Consider the following 15,071-nt stretch of genomic DNA (forward strand, 5'->3'; position numbering starts at 1 on the left):
CAGGCAGTGCCACCTTTGAGCATAAACCAGAGCATAAGGGAACAAAGAGTTTATCTTGAAAACAGTAAAGTCCATAAGAACTGTAAATACTTGGAACATAATAAAAATGTGAAACAGGTTGCCTGTAACAAGCTTTCTCAACCTTTTTCATGTCTTTGGCCATTTGGTAAAGCTATAGACACTTTTTAAAAATAATTTTTTAAGTGTATAAAACAAAATACATAGGAACACAAAGGAAACCAATTCTATTGAAGCAAAATTATCAAAATATTAAAAAAAAGTTCCCAGACTGTAAGTTAAGAACCCCTGGTCTATAAAGTATTTAAATTATTAATTTTGTGATATCCAGTGTCATTTTATTTTTGTGATTGTTCATTTTGATAACAGATAATAGTTTAGAATGTGTAACAAAAGGTATTTGGTATGGTATGTTTATATGAATGAGAGTTGGAAGATTAGAAAGATAAGGGAACAGATGAAAGCTTTTAGAAAGATATTGCACAATCTTAATTGGTATAAAAGGTGAATATATTGAATTACTATCATACATTATATTACAACTATAAACCAGTAGCAATATCTGCAAGTATTGATGTTATAACTTAAAGACAATTGCATCCAGCTTTAATTGTAAGCACTGGAATTTGCTGTGTGAGAAAGACTATCCTCGGTCAGTAAATTTAATTTGTTTATTGCTGTGACCTCATTTTGATCCTGGTAAAAATGTTTATGTTGACATATCAGCAAATCCCCATGTAAGGGGAAAATGTCAAAGGACATCCAACTAGGAGTTCTGAGTTGTATATTCATATTTAAACCAGTTTCAGGTGGATATAGAATGATAAAAGGTTGAGGCGACAACCATGACAGGCCCCTAGCAAAAACTCCCTATTCTATTTCTCCATTTTAAATAGGAAAACATCCACTTCTGTTAGACTCCAGCCCTGGCTATTACAGCACTTGAATATTTTAAATTTATAATGTACAAACTGACTCTTCTAAAAGGATCTCTGACTTTTTATCCAGATCAAACATAGTTGAGGAATCTCGTCCCAATATGCCGATGAAAATTCAGTCTATAACTATCAGATTTAGACCTGAAAGGATAATTTAATATTATGATAATGCTCTTCTTTCCCCTATCACAATAAAATCCTTATACTTGCAGGAGACAATGGAATGCTTTATGAGAGTTTGTCAGTGTCACTATGCATCGTGAAACCACTGTGATAAGAACAGAGAGGTTGGGTAGAGTCAGGCTTCTAGCCTTATTTTGTATTGCAGTTTGATTATAACTGCAAAGGGCTATGTATAGTTGAGACATTGAAGGACTATGGGAAACTGTCTTTCCCATCTATGTTATAATAATGGAAAGCTCCTGCTCACTGTGCCATAATCATATCCTGTTAATATATTACTTATTCCAAACTGTACCTACAGTACTCTACTCTGTACTACGCTTTCTCATTTTTTCATCTTTTCAAACCAGTGTGAAAAACTACACAATTAGGGCTTTTACTTAACTTGGGGAAGGGTTGGTTATGGCACCTATTAGCATGCTTAGGGTCTGGTTCTTCCCTTGTAGCTGCAAGATTAAAAGATTCCTTAACTGAATAAGAAAACACAAGATTATACTGTTAAAAATTAGAAAAGAACAAGATCAGATACTTTTCACAGTTAAAGCTAGTGGGAGAATTATTAACTATATGATCCAATCGATCAGTCAACAAGTATTTATTAAGTATCTGCTAAATGCCAGGCACTGTGCTAGGTATCAGGGATACATACCTACATAAAAATAAATAAATAAACCCTACTCTCAAGTAATTAATAGATATATTAATATCTATAAAATAAAATAAAATAAAACAGCTGATTTTGGTAACATGACTTTTAAAAGTTTTTGCTTTAACAAAGTCTATGCAACTAAGATAAGAAAAGAAGCTACTCACTGGAAAAATATCTTAGTAATAAATATCTCTGATAAGGGCCTGAAAACCAAAATATATAGGAAACTAATACAAATATATTAAGACCAAAAGCCATTCTTCAACTGAGAAGTGGTGAAAGGATATGAACAATGATTTCTCAGGAGAATTACAAACTATAAACAACCATATGAAAAATTGCTCCAAATCACTAATTGTGATAGGACCAATACCTACTAGGGTTGCCCCTTACACCACAGGGTGGCCCAGATTTTTTCCTTAAAAGACAACAAAGCGTGGGCTTTATTATTTATTAGCCCAAGGATGGGGCAAGACTCTAGCTGTGCTTTCCCTAACAAAGCTTCCTGGCTGTGCTAATTTGGTTTCCTGGTCACCTAGGGCATGTAAGACCCACCCACATGGTATTGGTGCCCACTCACAGAGTAGGTGGATGACTATCACCATACCTTGATCTCCACATGAAGATGAGGGGGACTATAACTATGGGAGCTAAGTGCTACTGTATCCTAGTCACACGTCTTTGTTCAACGGTCCATGAATGCCTTATTTCATCACAAAATTGAACCTGTAGTCACAGAATGCTGATGTTAAGCCTGCCCCTAACACTAATAATCAAAATCAAAATCAAAACAACTTTGAGCGTTTACCTCACATTGAGCAACTTGCCAAAGATGATAAAAGTTGGAATAGTCAATGTTAGTAGAAAGACACATACTCCAATGAAGTATTGATGGAGCTGTGAACTGTTCCAACTATTCTGGAAAGCAATTCAGAATTATGCTTTAAAAAAGTAACTAAAATGTCTATACCTTTTGACCCAGAGATGCTGTAAGGCATATCCCTCAAGGAGGGCAATAATGGAAAGAAAGGTCCAATATATGCCAAAATAATTACAGCAGCACTTTTTCTAGTATCAAAAAATTGAAAACAAGAGTAGATGCCCATCATTGAGCAATGGGTAATCAAATTGTGGTTCATGAATGTAATAGAATATTGCCATGCTATAAAGAGTGATGAATATGAAGAATTTGAGGAGTCATGGGAAAACATATGAACAGATTCAAAGTGAAGCAAGCATAACCAGGAAAACAAAATAATATAAATGGAAAGAACAACAATAACAAATAACATAACTGATGCTGTGTAATTATAATGACCATGTGTAGCCCTAAAATATATAAAAATATACCATTTTTTCTTATTTTCAGAAGTAGGGGGAGTAATGACATTGAACACTGAACATACTGTCAGATTTGACTGGTGTGTTGGTTAATTTTCTGAACTGCTTTTTTTTCTTCCTTTTTTTTTATAATGGGTGGTTTCCTGGGTTGGAGAGATATAGGAAATGGAGTAATACAGAAACAAAAAATATAAATTTTAAAACCTAAGAAAATAGTATGTGCTCAATCAAATCTTCAACACTTACAAAAATCAGCCATTTCCTAACTAGTGGAGGTACCAAGATTTTAATAATTCATATGTTCAAGAATGGTGATATCAGTTATGGAGTTCATTAAAGGGAGATGGCAGATGAACATTTTATCCATGAACTGACTCAGAGGATTCTAAGGCCCTGTAGTGATTCCAGAAACACCACTCCCCAATTCCACACAGACTAAAACAGCTAGAAAGATTAGTTTGCTTTAAACTATGGAAAATTTCTTTCTGTGGCTCAACAGTATTCCGTGTGTGTGCATATCTATGTGTGCATATATATATATAGTTATATATGTCATATATACACATATATATAACTGTACACACACACACACACACACCCTATAGTTGGAAATAGAGAATATGAGGAATAAGAAATCTCATGGCATTGATTAGGCACAAAGAAGGGAACTCTAGAGAATCAGTGAAATTAAGGTTTCAAGCTGTTTCCAGGCTCCATTGTGGGTATACATAACAGGAGAGAGAGCACATAATATGAGAAAGAGTGATAAACATGAACCACAAGCCATTTGTTCTGAGAATGTAACAAGAAACTAAAGCTGTTTGCTTAGAAATTTCTAACTGTTGAGATCCTACATCAGAGGGTCCTTGAAACTACGTGTTATGTCCTCCTATCTTGTTAAAAACACAAAAGGTTCTTAGAGTACTACTTCCTTGAGGTAAAAATCTCTTAACTGCAACATTTTATACACAGACACTAAAATAGAAATTACTGCCTAGATTCCTCTTGAGAAGGTCTTAAAGCTCCCAGGTCATGTCTGTTACTCAGAGCTCTTTGACTACATGGTTTAGAACCGAGGTGTCAAAACACGAGGCCCGTGCAACACTCCTCAGGGCAGCTGAAGCACATAAAAATATAACTGGGAAATATTCAACAAAATAAATCAAAATATAACACAGGTAATATTAATATGTGGTTCCCAAAGTTAATATGTGTCCTATACTCCTACCTATTTCTATTTGCATTTCACACCACTGGTCCAGGAAACCATTTCAACTGGATGATGCAAAATATAATAAATATGTGATCCTAATAGTTCTGAACCTAAACATAACACATACGCTCTTTTCTTTTCCTTCAACCAATCTAGAGCAACAACAAAAATTGTTGAATATACAGAAAAAAAGTTCAGAAGTGGACATCTTGTTAAAGTATATGTGCATATTTTAAAAACTAAACCATAAACAAAAGAAGTTTATGGTTTCAAATACAACTGTTTTATAATCTTTTTTGTTCTTATTTAAAATTTGTGTTTGCCCCATTGATGTTTATAATAATAATTTTAAAAAGGCAACATCATAAATAAAACTCATGTAAGTAATCTGACATTATCTTTTAGGCATAAATCCTACATATAATGTAACTATTCTAAGAAGATAGATTGGGGCTGCTCTTGATGAGAGATTCTGGGATAATAATACACATGGGTTTGGGGTCACTTGTACCGATGGCATTGGTTTAGGATAGAAAAGAATTGCTCAATGGCAGGTACTGTTCAATTTTGTTCTTTGTATTCACAGTGCCTGGAACATAATGGGCTCTTAATAAATGCTTGTTGACTGAAGAACTGAAGCACAGATAGACACCGATTATTAGAGAAATTACTTAAACTACATAATTCTACAAAGGTCTCTATATGTTGCATATGCTATAGAGTTTCTCCTCTTAACTAGGAATCAAAGTATTTAATTAACCATAAAATGTTATACAAGATCTTCAGGAAATTATTTTAAATCTTTCAAAGAGATTTCAAACTTACTTTCCTTTGTCCTTCAACCATTCTGGATTCTTTTCCTCTTCTTTTAAATCATGGAGTTCAGGAATATCTTCATTCATTATTCTTCGTGCCTCTGCCTGTTTATGCAACCACTGTGATAAGAAAAAAATCTTGTGAACAATAGTCACATTTTGGTTTTGTTAGCAATTCCTTTCAGATTTTCCCTTTTCCTCCTAATAAATATTATCTGATGCTGATGGTGTTAACATTTCATTCTTCTACCCCAAAAGAACTTTTTTTTAACAAATATTACTGATTGAGATTTAGAAATGTTATCATAATTGAGTCTAGTTTTAAACCTTTATTAGGAATCAAAAATTGTTCCTAATCAAATTGCATAAGTATCTACTTTAAAAACAAAAATTTTTAAATGTAAGCCTTTCTGCTTGTAAAATTACAGATCAGAAATCTTAAATCAAGGCTCAGGGTTTTCTGAGAAAGTACAGTTATATTATTTCTGAGATGACAAAAAATGAAATATTCATTATTAGCAACTTTAACATACCAAGAGCTCATCATAGATACTATGCAAAACTAACACTTAGTAAAATAAGTAGTAAACATGACCAATTTGCCTTTTCAAATAACATGAATTAGTGGAAATAGCATATTATGTCACTAGCACTCTGGTCCCAAGAATCTACAAAGTCTATTTACTCCTATCATTAACAATCATTAATAAACAGTAATTTCTTTGGTTTAGTGAAAACATAAGAAACTCAGTACCAGTAGAATTCTGATAAATGGTTGAAATAAGTTATTTATGAAACATTTTCTTTGATGGTAGTGGTCAACACAGACAATGACAGTTATCTCTACCTCTTCTTCTTCTGCTACTTGAGATTCTCTGAGAGCAGTTGGGAAAACTCGAGGGGTAAACTGGATTTTAATATTGCCAATGGATCGAGGAGCAGGAACATATTCATCTTTTAACTTCTCAGAAAATATAGTTTTTACACTGCTTCCTTCAAGAAGAATAATAACAAATATGACATTTAAAAATTTTTTATTCATGGCATTTTATAATCAAGCAAATTACAAAAGCACTAGTGCTTTGAAGATATTAAAGGGAAAGAATTCCCAAATGTAACTAGTATAAATAAGCCCAGGATTCTTTTTATATTAAGAAATGTAAATGTGTATATCATACATATTTTTTTCTGATCAAATTAACAACCATTTATTAAGCATCTATTACGCTTCATAGAGTTAGTCACTTGGGATACTAAAAAATCAAAGTGTTTTTGTCTAATGCCTATGTGACAGTCCTTCACATATTTGAAGACTTTTTATCGTGTCTCCCCTAAGACTACTCTTCTCTTTTTCCCCTTTTTTTATAAAATATTGTATCTTTTTCCCCAATTAAATGTTAAAACAATTTTTAACCTTTTTAAAAAAGTTTTGATTTCCAAGTTCTGTTCCTCCCTCCCTCCCTTCCCCTTCCCTCTCCCTGAGATGGTAAACAATCTAATATAGTTCATACATATTCAATACATATTCAAACATTTCTATATTAGTTATTTTGTATAAGAAGACTTGAATTTTTAAAAAAGAATGAAGAAGTGAAAAATAGTATGCTTCAGTCTATATTCAGACAGTATCAGTTCTTTCTCTGGAGGTGGAGAGAATGCTTCATCATGAGTCCTTTGGGATTATACTGGAGCACTGCAATTCTGGGAATAGCTAAGTCATTCACAGTTCTTCATCATACAGCATTGCTCACTTCACTTTGCATCAATTCATATAAGCCTTTCCAAGTTTTTCTGAAATCATGTTGCTTGTAATTTTTTATAGCACAATAATATTCCATCACAATCATATATCAGAGTTTATTTAGCCATTCCCTAATTGATGGGCAACATCTCAATTTACAAGTCTTAGCCACCACAAAAAAATGCTGCTGTAAATTTTTTTTTTTTACAAATATGTTCTTTTCCCTTTTTTATGTCTTTGGGATATAAACCTAGCAGTGCTATTGTTGGATTAAAGTGTATGCACAGTTTGAAAGCCCTTTGGACGTAGTTTCAAATTGCTTTCCAGAATGGTTGGATCAGCTCACAATTCCACCGAGAGTGCATTAGTGTCCCAGTTTTCCCACATTTCCTCCAACATTTATCATTTTCATTTTTTGTCATATTAGTCAATCTGATAGGTGTGAGGTGGTATCTCAGAGTTGTTTTAATTTGCATTTCTCTAATCAATAGTGATTTAGAGCATTTTTTATATGATTATAGATAGCTTTGATTTCTTCATCTGAAAATTGCCTGTTCATATCCTTTGTTCATTTACTTATTGGGGAATGACTTATATTTTTATAAATTTGACTCAATTCTCTATATAGTTGAGAAATGAGGACTTTATCAAAGATAGTTCTTGCAAAAATTTTCCCCTAGTTTCCTACTTTCTTTTTAATTTTGATTACATTGATTTTGTTTATGCAAAAACTTTTTAATTTTATATAATCTATTTTACATTTCATGAAGCTCTTTATATTTTCTTTGGTCCTAAATTCTTCTCTTATCCATAGATCTGACAAACAAATATTCCATGTTCTCCTAATCTGCTTATGGTATCACTCTTTATGTGTAAATCATATACCCGTTTTGACCTTATCTTGGTACATGGTACGAAATGTTAGCCTACACCTAGTTTCTGTCATACTGCTTTCTAGTTTTCCAGAAGTTTTTGTCTTTGTGATAAATAAGCAAAACAAATTTCCTTGGTCAGGTAGGTAGACAGAGCCAATAAGCCTGGAGTCAAGAAGACCTGAATTTATATTTGGGCTCAGATATTCACTGGCTATGTGACCCCCCCCCCCCCAAGCAGGTCACTTAACCTTTGTTTCAATTTTCTCAATAGTAAAATAAAAATAATAATAACACTAACCTCTCAGGGGTTGTAGCGAGGACCAAATGAGTTAATATTTGTAAAGTATTTAGCACAATGTTTGGCACATAATAAGCACCTAATAAATGCTTGTTTCCTTCTTTCCTTCAAATAAAATTTTGATTTAACAGGTTTGATTTCTTGGGTTCTGTTATTCGCTGCTTCCACAGGTGTATTTATATATAAATACAAGCAAAAGGAAAGATAGTCCCTGACCTAAAGGGAAAAAAAGGCAGTGATGCTATGGATAGAGTGCTGGACCTGGAGTCAGGAAAATCTGAGTTCAATTGTGGTCTCAGATACTTACTAGTTGTGTAACCTGGTATCACTTAATCTCAGTCAACCTCACTTTACTCAACTATAAAATGGAGACAATAATAGACCCTAACCCTGGGGTCATTGGGAGGATCAAATGAAATATTTGTAAAGTGATTAGCTCAGTGCCTGACATAGTGTTGCTGTTCAGTCATTTCAGTCACGTCCAACTCTTTGTAAGCCCATTTGGAGTTTTCTTGTCAAAGATACTATAGTGTTTGCCATTTCCTTCTCCAGCTCATTTTACAGATGAGGAAACTAAGGCAAACAGGGTTAAGTGACTTGCCCAGGGTCACACAGCTAGTGTGAGGTCACATTTGAATGCAGGTCTTCTTGACTCCAGGTCCATTGCTCTATCTACTGCACCACCTAGCTGCCCTGGCACATAGTGGGTGCTTAATAAATACTTGTTTCCTTCCTTCTTTCCACAGTAGCCATGTCCAAAAATGTACCATTCCTTCTACCTCTCAGGTCCATCTTTATTCTGTCAGGAAGTGAGTAGCATACTTCATTGCCAATCTTCTGGAGATGTGGTTGGTCATTATGCTGATTAGAGCCCTTAAATCTTTTCAAGGTTATTTTTCTTTACAATGTTGAAGTCATTATATAAATTGTTCTCCTTATTCTGTTAATTTCACTCTGCATCCATTCATATAAATATTTCCGTGTTTCTCTGAATCCTTCCCTTTTGTCATTTTTTACTATGTAACAGTTATTCCATTACATTCATATATTATAATGTTTCCAGCCATTCCCAAATTGATGGGCACTCTCTTATTTTCAAGTTTTCTACAACAAACATGACTGTTATAAATACTTTTGTCCATATATGGTCTTCCCTTTTGTCTTTGATCTCTTTGAGGTTAGGTTTCGTAGTGATATCACTGGGTCAAACGGTATACGCTTTTTAGTGACTTTGGGGATATAGTTTCAAATTGCTCTTCAGAGTGGCTGGGTTGTTTCATAGTTCTAACAACAATGTACTAGTCTATCTATTCTCTCACATTCCCTCCATTTTTGTCATGTTTGTCAGTCTGACCATTACAAGATGGAACTCTTAGAGATGTTTTCATTTACAATTCTCTTATTATTAGTGATCTGGACCATTTTTGCATATTGTTGCTGACAGCTTGCCTTTCATCCCTTGAGAACTATCTAGTCATATCCTTTGGTCATTTATCTATTGGGGAATGGCTCTTGCTATTATATATTAGAATTAGTTAAATATTATTATTATTATATATTAGAATTAGTTCCCTATTATATATTAGAATTATATACTAATTATTATATATTATATTATGTTAGAATTAGTTTATTATATATTATATATTTATAATATATAGTATTCTATATTCTATATTCTATATATTATATTATATATTAGAATTAGTTCCCTATATATCTGGAATATCAGACCTTTATCAGAGAAATTTGCAGCAAAGATTTTTTCCCCATGTAACTGTTTCCCTTGTGCAGAAGATTTTGAATTTAAGCAATTAAAGTGTTCACTTTATGTTCCCTCCTGATTCTCCTCCTACATTTCTTACTGCTCTTTCCACTTTCCTTTTCTGGATCTTCATCCATGTCATTCCCACTAACTGTGGGTATCCCCAAGGATCTATTCTGGGTACTCTTCTTTCCTTTCTCTATACCAGCATTTGTAAACTAAGATTCATAAATCCCTAAGACATCTATGGATAGATTCCAGGGGGTACATGAATTGTTTTTTAAAATATTTTGATAAATTGAATTTCATTATAATTAGTTTTCTTTGTAATCCTCTGTATTTTATATTATGTACTTTAAAATATTATTCTGAGAATTGGTCCATAGGTTTCACCAGATCACCAAGGGGGTCCATAATACAAAAAAAGGTTAAGAATCCATGCTCTTGGGTGGAACCAAGCTGGCAGATCAATGGCAGTCACCCAGCTGAACCCTCTCAATATTCCCCTCCAAACAATTTTAAAATAATGCCTCAAATGAAATTTTGGAGCAGCAGAGCCAACAAAGTTGGGGTCAGATGTTTTTCTGGCCTAAGAAAATTTAAGAGGTAGACAGAAGAAATGTACAGAAGGGTGGAGGTCAGGTGAAGGTCGGTCTGGAACATACACAGACTGGGGAAGTAGCAATAGCAGTAAGTTTTGGGAACAGAAAATCTGATATTCAAACAGAAGACTCAAGAGAAGTATAAAAAGGTAATCATGAAAGAGTAATCATAAAAGCCTCAATAAAGTTAAACTGTTCACATTCCTATATGGGAAGATGATACATGTAACTCCTAAGAATTTTATCACTATGAAGGCAGTTAAAAGGAGTTTACATAGGCAGTGGGCATGGGTGTTATTGACTATGTTGGAATGCTATCCAAAATAAGGGGGTGAAAGAGAGGTTCTCAGGCACAAGGAAGAGCTTTTACAATGGATAGGGGTTGGCAGGCAATGCTTGAACCTCACTCTCATTGGAATTGGTTCAAAGGAGGAATATATGTACACATTCAGTTGTGTATGGAAACGTACCTAACCCACTAGGAAGTAGGAGTGGAAGGAGACAAGAGAAAGGGAGAGAATGATAAAGGAGAGGACAGATTAAAGCAGGCAGTGGTTACAAGCAAAACAGACATTTGAGGAGGGACAAGAGAAAAAGAGAGAGAAAGAAACAGAAGATAATGGAATAAAGGGAAATACACAGAATTAGTAATCATAACTAATATAATAATAAGTAATTCACATATGAATGCAAATGAGATGAGCTCACCAATAAAACAGAAGCAGATATTAGAATGGATTAGAAACCAGAATCCAACAATATGTTGTTTAGAAGAGACTCACTTGAAACGGAAAGATACAAATAGAGTTAAAATAAGGGGCTAGAACAGACATCGGCTAAAGTTAAAAAAAAAGACAGGGGTAGCAATCATTATTTTAGATGAAGTTAAAACAAGAACAGACCTAATTAGAAGAGATAATCAGGGAAACTATATTTTGCTAAAAGGTAACAAACAATGAATATCAAAAAATTTTACAGCACATTTTCCTGATAAACACCTCATTTCTCAAATATATACTGAGTGTAGTAATGAGTCAAATTTATAAAAATAAAAGTCATGCCCCAATTGATAAATGGTCAAGAGATATGAACAAGTAGTTTTCAGAAGAAATCAAAGCTATCTATAGTCATATAAAAATGCTCTAAATCACTATTGATTAGAGAAATGCAAATTAAAACAACTCTGAAGAATCATCTCATACCTATCAGAAATGACAAATGGTGGAGTGATGAGAGAAAATTGGTACACTACTAAACTGTTGGTGGAGTGCTGAACTGGTCCAACTATTCTGGAAAACAATTTAGAACTATGCCTAAAGGGCCATAAAACTGTGCACACCCCTTGACAAAGCAATATCACTACTAAGTCTGTATCTCAAAGAAATCAAAGAAAAAGGAAAAGTACCTGTATGTACAAAAATATTTGTAGTAGATCTCTTTGTGGTGGTAAAGAATTGGAAATCGTAGTGATACTCATCAGTTGGGGAATAGCTGAATAAGTTGTGGTATATGTTTGCGATAAATAATGAGGTGGTTTCAGAAAAACATGGCAAGACCTATTTGAACTGCTGAAAAGTGAAGTGAGAAGAACTGAGAGATCATTGTGCATAGTAACAGCAATGTTGTAATGATAATCAACTGTGAAAGACTTGGTTATTCTGATCAATACAGTGATCCAACACAATTCCAAAGGACTGATGATGAAAAAGATGCTATCCACCTCACAGAGAGAACTTAGGAATTCTGAATGCAAATTGAAGCATCATTTTTTCACCTTTATTTTTCTTGCTTATTTTGAAATATGGCTAAGGTGGAAATATATTTTACATGTTTTTACACGTACAATTGACATCACACTGGTTGTGGGAGGGAGGGAAGGAGAGAATTTGGAACTTGAAATTTAAAAAGAAAAGAATAATAAAAATAAATAAATGATATTAAAAAAAGAACCCTTGTTCTAAACTAACTTGGTTAATGATCACATCAGCTCCCATGGGTTCAATTATCACCTTTATGCAGATGACTCTCAGCTTTATATACCCAGCCCTAATCTCTCTCCCGAGTTCCAATCTTACCTTGCCAACTGTCTTTTGGACATTTCAAATTGTATGTCCCATAGGCATCTCAAACTAAAAACATCTCTTCTCCTCTCATTCATGATGTGATTTTTAAAAAATATCTGTCATGTATTCATTTACAGGATTTTATGTGTGTGTGTGTGTGTGTGTGTGTGTGTGTGTGTGGTCTATGGTAAGAGTTGTTAATATACCTACTTTCTGCCAGGCTGTTTTCCAATTAAGTTTTCATTGAACTGTAATTCTTACCCCAGTATCTAGGATCTTTGGATTTATCAAATACCAGGCTACTGTGCACATTTGCTTCTGTATGTTGTGTACCTAATCTGTTCCACCTATTGACTTGTCCTCTCTCTTACTTAACCAGTACCAAATCATTTTGAAGATTATTGCTTTATAGAATTATATGCTTTAAGATAACTTGTGCTGGCCCCATTTTGTCCTACTTTTAAAATTATTTCTTTTAAGAGAAATCTTTTGTTCTTCCAGCTGATTGTTTTTTACATCTATAAAGCAGTCCTTTGCAGTTTCATTCAAGTACCCCAACAAGTAAATTAATTTAGGTAGTACTATAATTTTTATTATATTGGCATGGCCCAGTAATGAACAAAATATTTCTCCCATTAATTATGGCTGTCTTTACTTTAATAGAGAGCCTTTTGTAGTTGTATTCACATAGTACCTATGCAAGATTTAGTAGTGGACTTCCAAATGTTTTCTATATTCTGTAGTGATTTTGCATGGAATTTTTTTTTCTGTTTTGTCCTGATAGGTTTTGTTGGTAGTATACAGAAAAGCTGATGATTTACGTAGGTTTATTTTATATACTATAACTTTGCTCAAGTTATTGTTTCAATTAATTTATAATTGAATCTTTAGGGTTCTCTAAACTGATCACATCATCTATAAAAAGCAGTAGTTTTACTTCCTTTTTGTGTACCCCTTTAATTTCCTTTTTATTCTCTTATCATTATCAAATAATACTGGTAATAATAGATACACTTGCTTCATACCTGATCTTAATGAAAAGGCCTCTAGATTTTCTCCATTACATATAATGCTAGCCCTTGGTTTTTTGGGTTTTTTTAAGTGGTTACAAGTTTATTGAAGCTGTTCCTATGCTCACTCCTTTTATGAAAATTCTTCTCTTCTTTCAAGGCTCAGCTCAGGTAGCACCCCTCATCCACGGAGCCTTCCCTGATCCCCTTAACTGAAGGTGTTCTATCTTTCTTCAACTTTGTACTTTGTCTGAATCTCTCCTTTGTTGTCATCGCAACACTCTACCTTATTTTTACTTACCTTTGTACATATCAAGTCTTCCCAGTAAATGAAAATCTTCTTGGGGCAGAGACTATTGATTTTTTTAAAAAATTCCCAAAGCCTAGTATAATGCTTTGTGCATAGTAGATATACAATACATGTTCATTAAGTGAACAGAATTGTATAATTTATTGAAACTTCAAAGCATAGTAATATTTATCCAGGCCAAGTGTACTGCTGATAACACCTTCATATTCTCAAATTTTGGATACAGATTCTTTTGATATCTATAAAAGACAGAAGCAGTAAGATGGCACAATAGACAGAATTCTGGACATGGAGACAAATAAAACTAGAGTTCAAATCTGGCATAAAAATAATAATAAATAAAAAAGCAGGAGGATCTGTGATCCTTTTTCTAGGATTTTCCTTAGAAAAAGAAGGAACAACTTTCACCATACGGAGAAAGTGAGAGAAAAGGAAGTTTGAAAGACCTGTCTTCCTGTAATAGTGCATAGAAAATACATAAATAGCACCAGTCATGCTGACAAATGACTGAAAACCATGGATAATTTTGTTGTGATGGTAATATATAATCACTTGTGACATTACCCTTGAAGCAGAAATAACAATCTGGCAAAAAAATAGCAGTAACCAAGATGGAATAGGGCATTGATTCAAGAACAGAGTATCAATGTAGCAGGGAGGATTTATAGTTACAGAATTGAACTGTTATACTGTAAGGGTAATCAATCATCAATGGCTCAGGCTGCATAAATATCTTTCACTGACAATGTATTCTACAGTGTTTCTATGAAATAATCCACATTACATTCTGCTTTCTTCCCCCAAGAAAAGCACTTGGACAGGCAATTAAAAATATCTATTAATTATGTACTATATGTTAATCACCATACAAAACTCTGTTTCAAGTGATATCAAAGGGAAAGAACGTAAAAGTAGTCCAGAGCCCCAGAAAACAGTCAAAGAGTTCTTTAAAATTCTAATGACTTCTGTTATTCTTTGTTACTATGGTTACTAGCCATATTCTGACTCTCAGTTTGTGAAGGCAATAATAAAAACAAGTGACATGTATGTAGCACTTTAAAGTTTGCAATGCACTTAAGCCTTGCAGCACTGTGGGATAGGTAATAATTATTATCCCTTTATACAAATAAAGAAATGGAGACTCAGAAAGAGTTGTGATCTGCTTTTGGAGGGAATACCCATATCGATGAAATCCTAAATTCTTGGAAATAAAATATAACATAAAAACTCTAAGTCTTTTTCTAAGTCTT

The 15,071-nt window shown here is 33.6% G+C and overlaps 1 protein-coding gene across 2 annotated transcripts in view; it reads right to left on the bottom strand.

Moving 5' to 3' along the window:
* DNAAF4 (dynein axonemal assembly factor 4) overlaps positions 1-15,071 on the bottom strand; it is a 96,793-nt gene that overhangs the window by 26,888 nt on the left and 54,834 nt on the right. For both annotated transcript variants that reach the window (XM_027840879.1, XM_027840880.1), the window contains exons 5-6: positions 6,005-6,150; positions 5,168-5,277 (exon numbers count right to left, since the gene is read on the bottom strand). In XM_027840879.1, the coding sequence (XP_027696680.1) occupies positions 5,168-5,277; positions 6,005-6,150 (256 nt within the window). The remainder of the gene's footprint in view (positions 1-5,167; positions 5,278-6,004; positions 6,151-15,071) is intronic.

Source organism: Vombatus ursinus, unplaced genomic scaffold (assembly GCF_900497805.2).
Source record: "Vombatus ursinus unplaced genomic scaffold, bare-nosed wombat genome assembly UNPS02014848.1, whole genome shotgun sequence".
Classification (NCBI taxonomy): Eukaryota; Metazoa; Chordata; class Mammalia; order Diprotodontia; family Vombatidae; genus Vombatus; species Vombatus ursinus.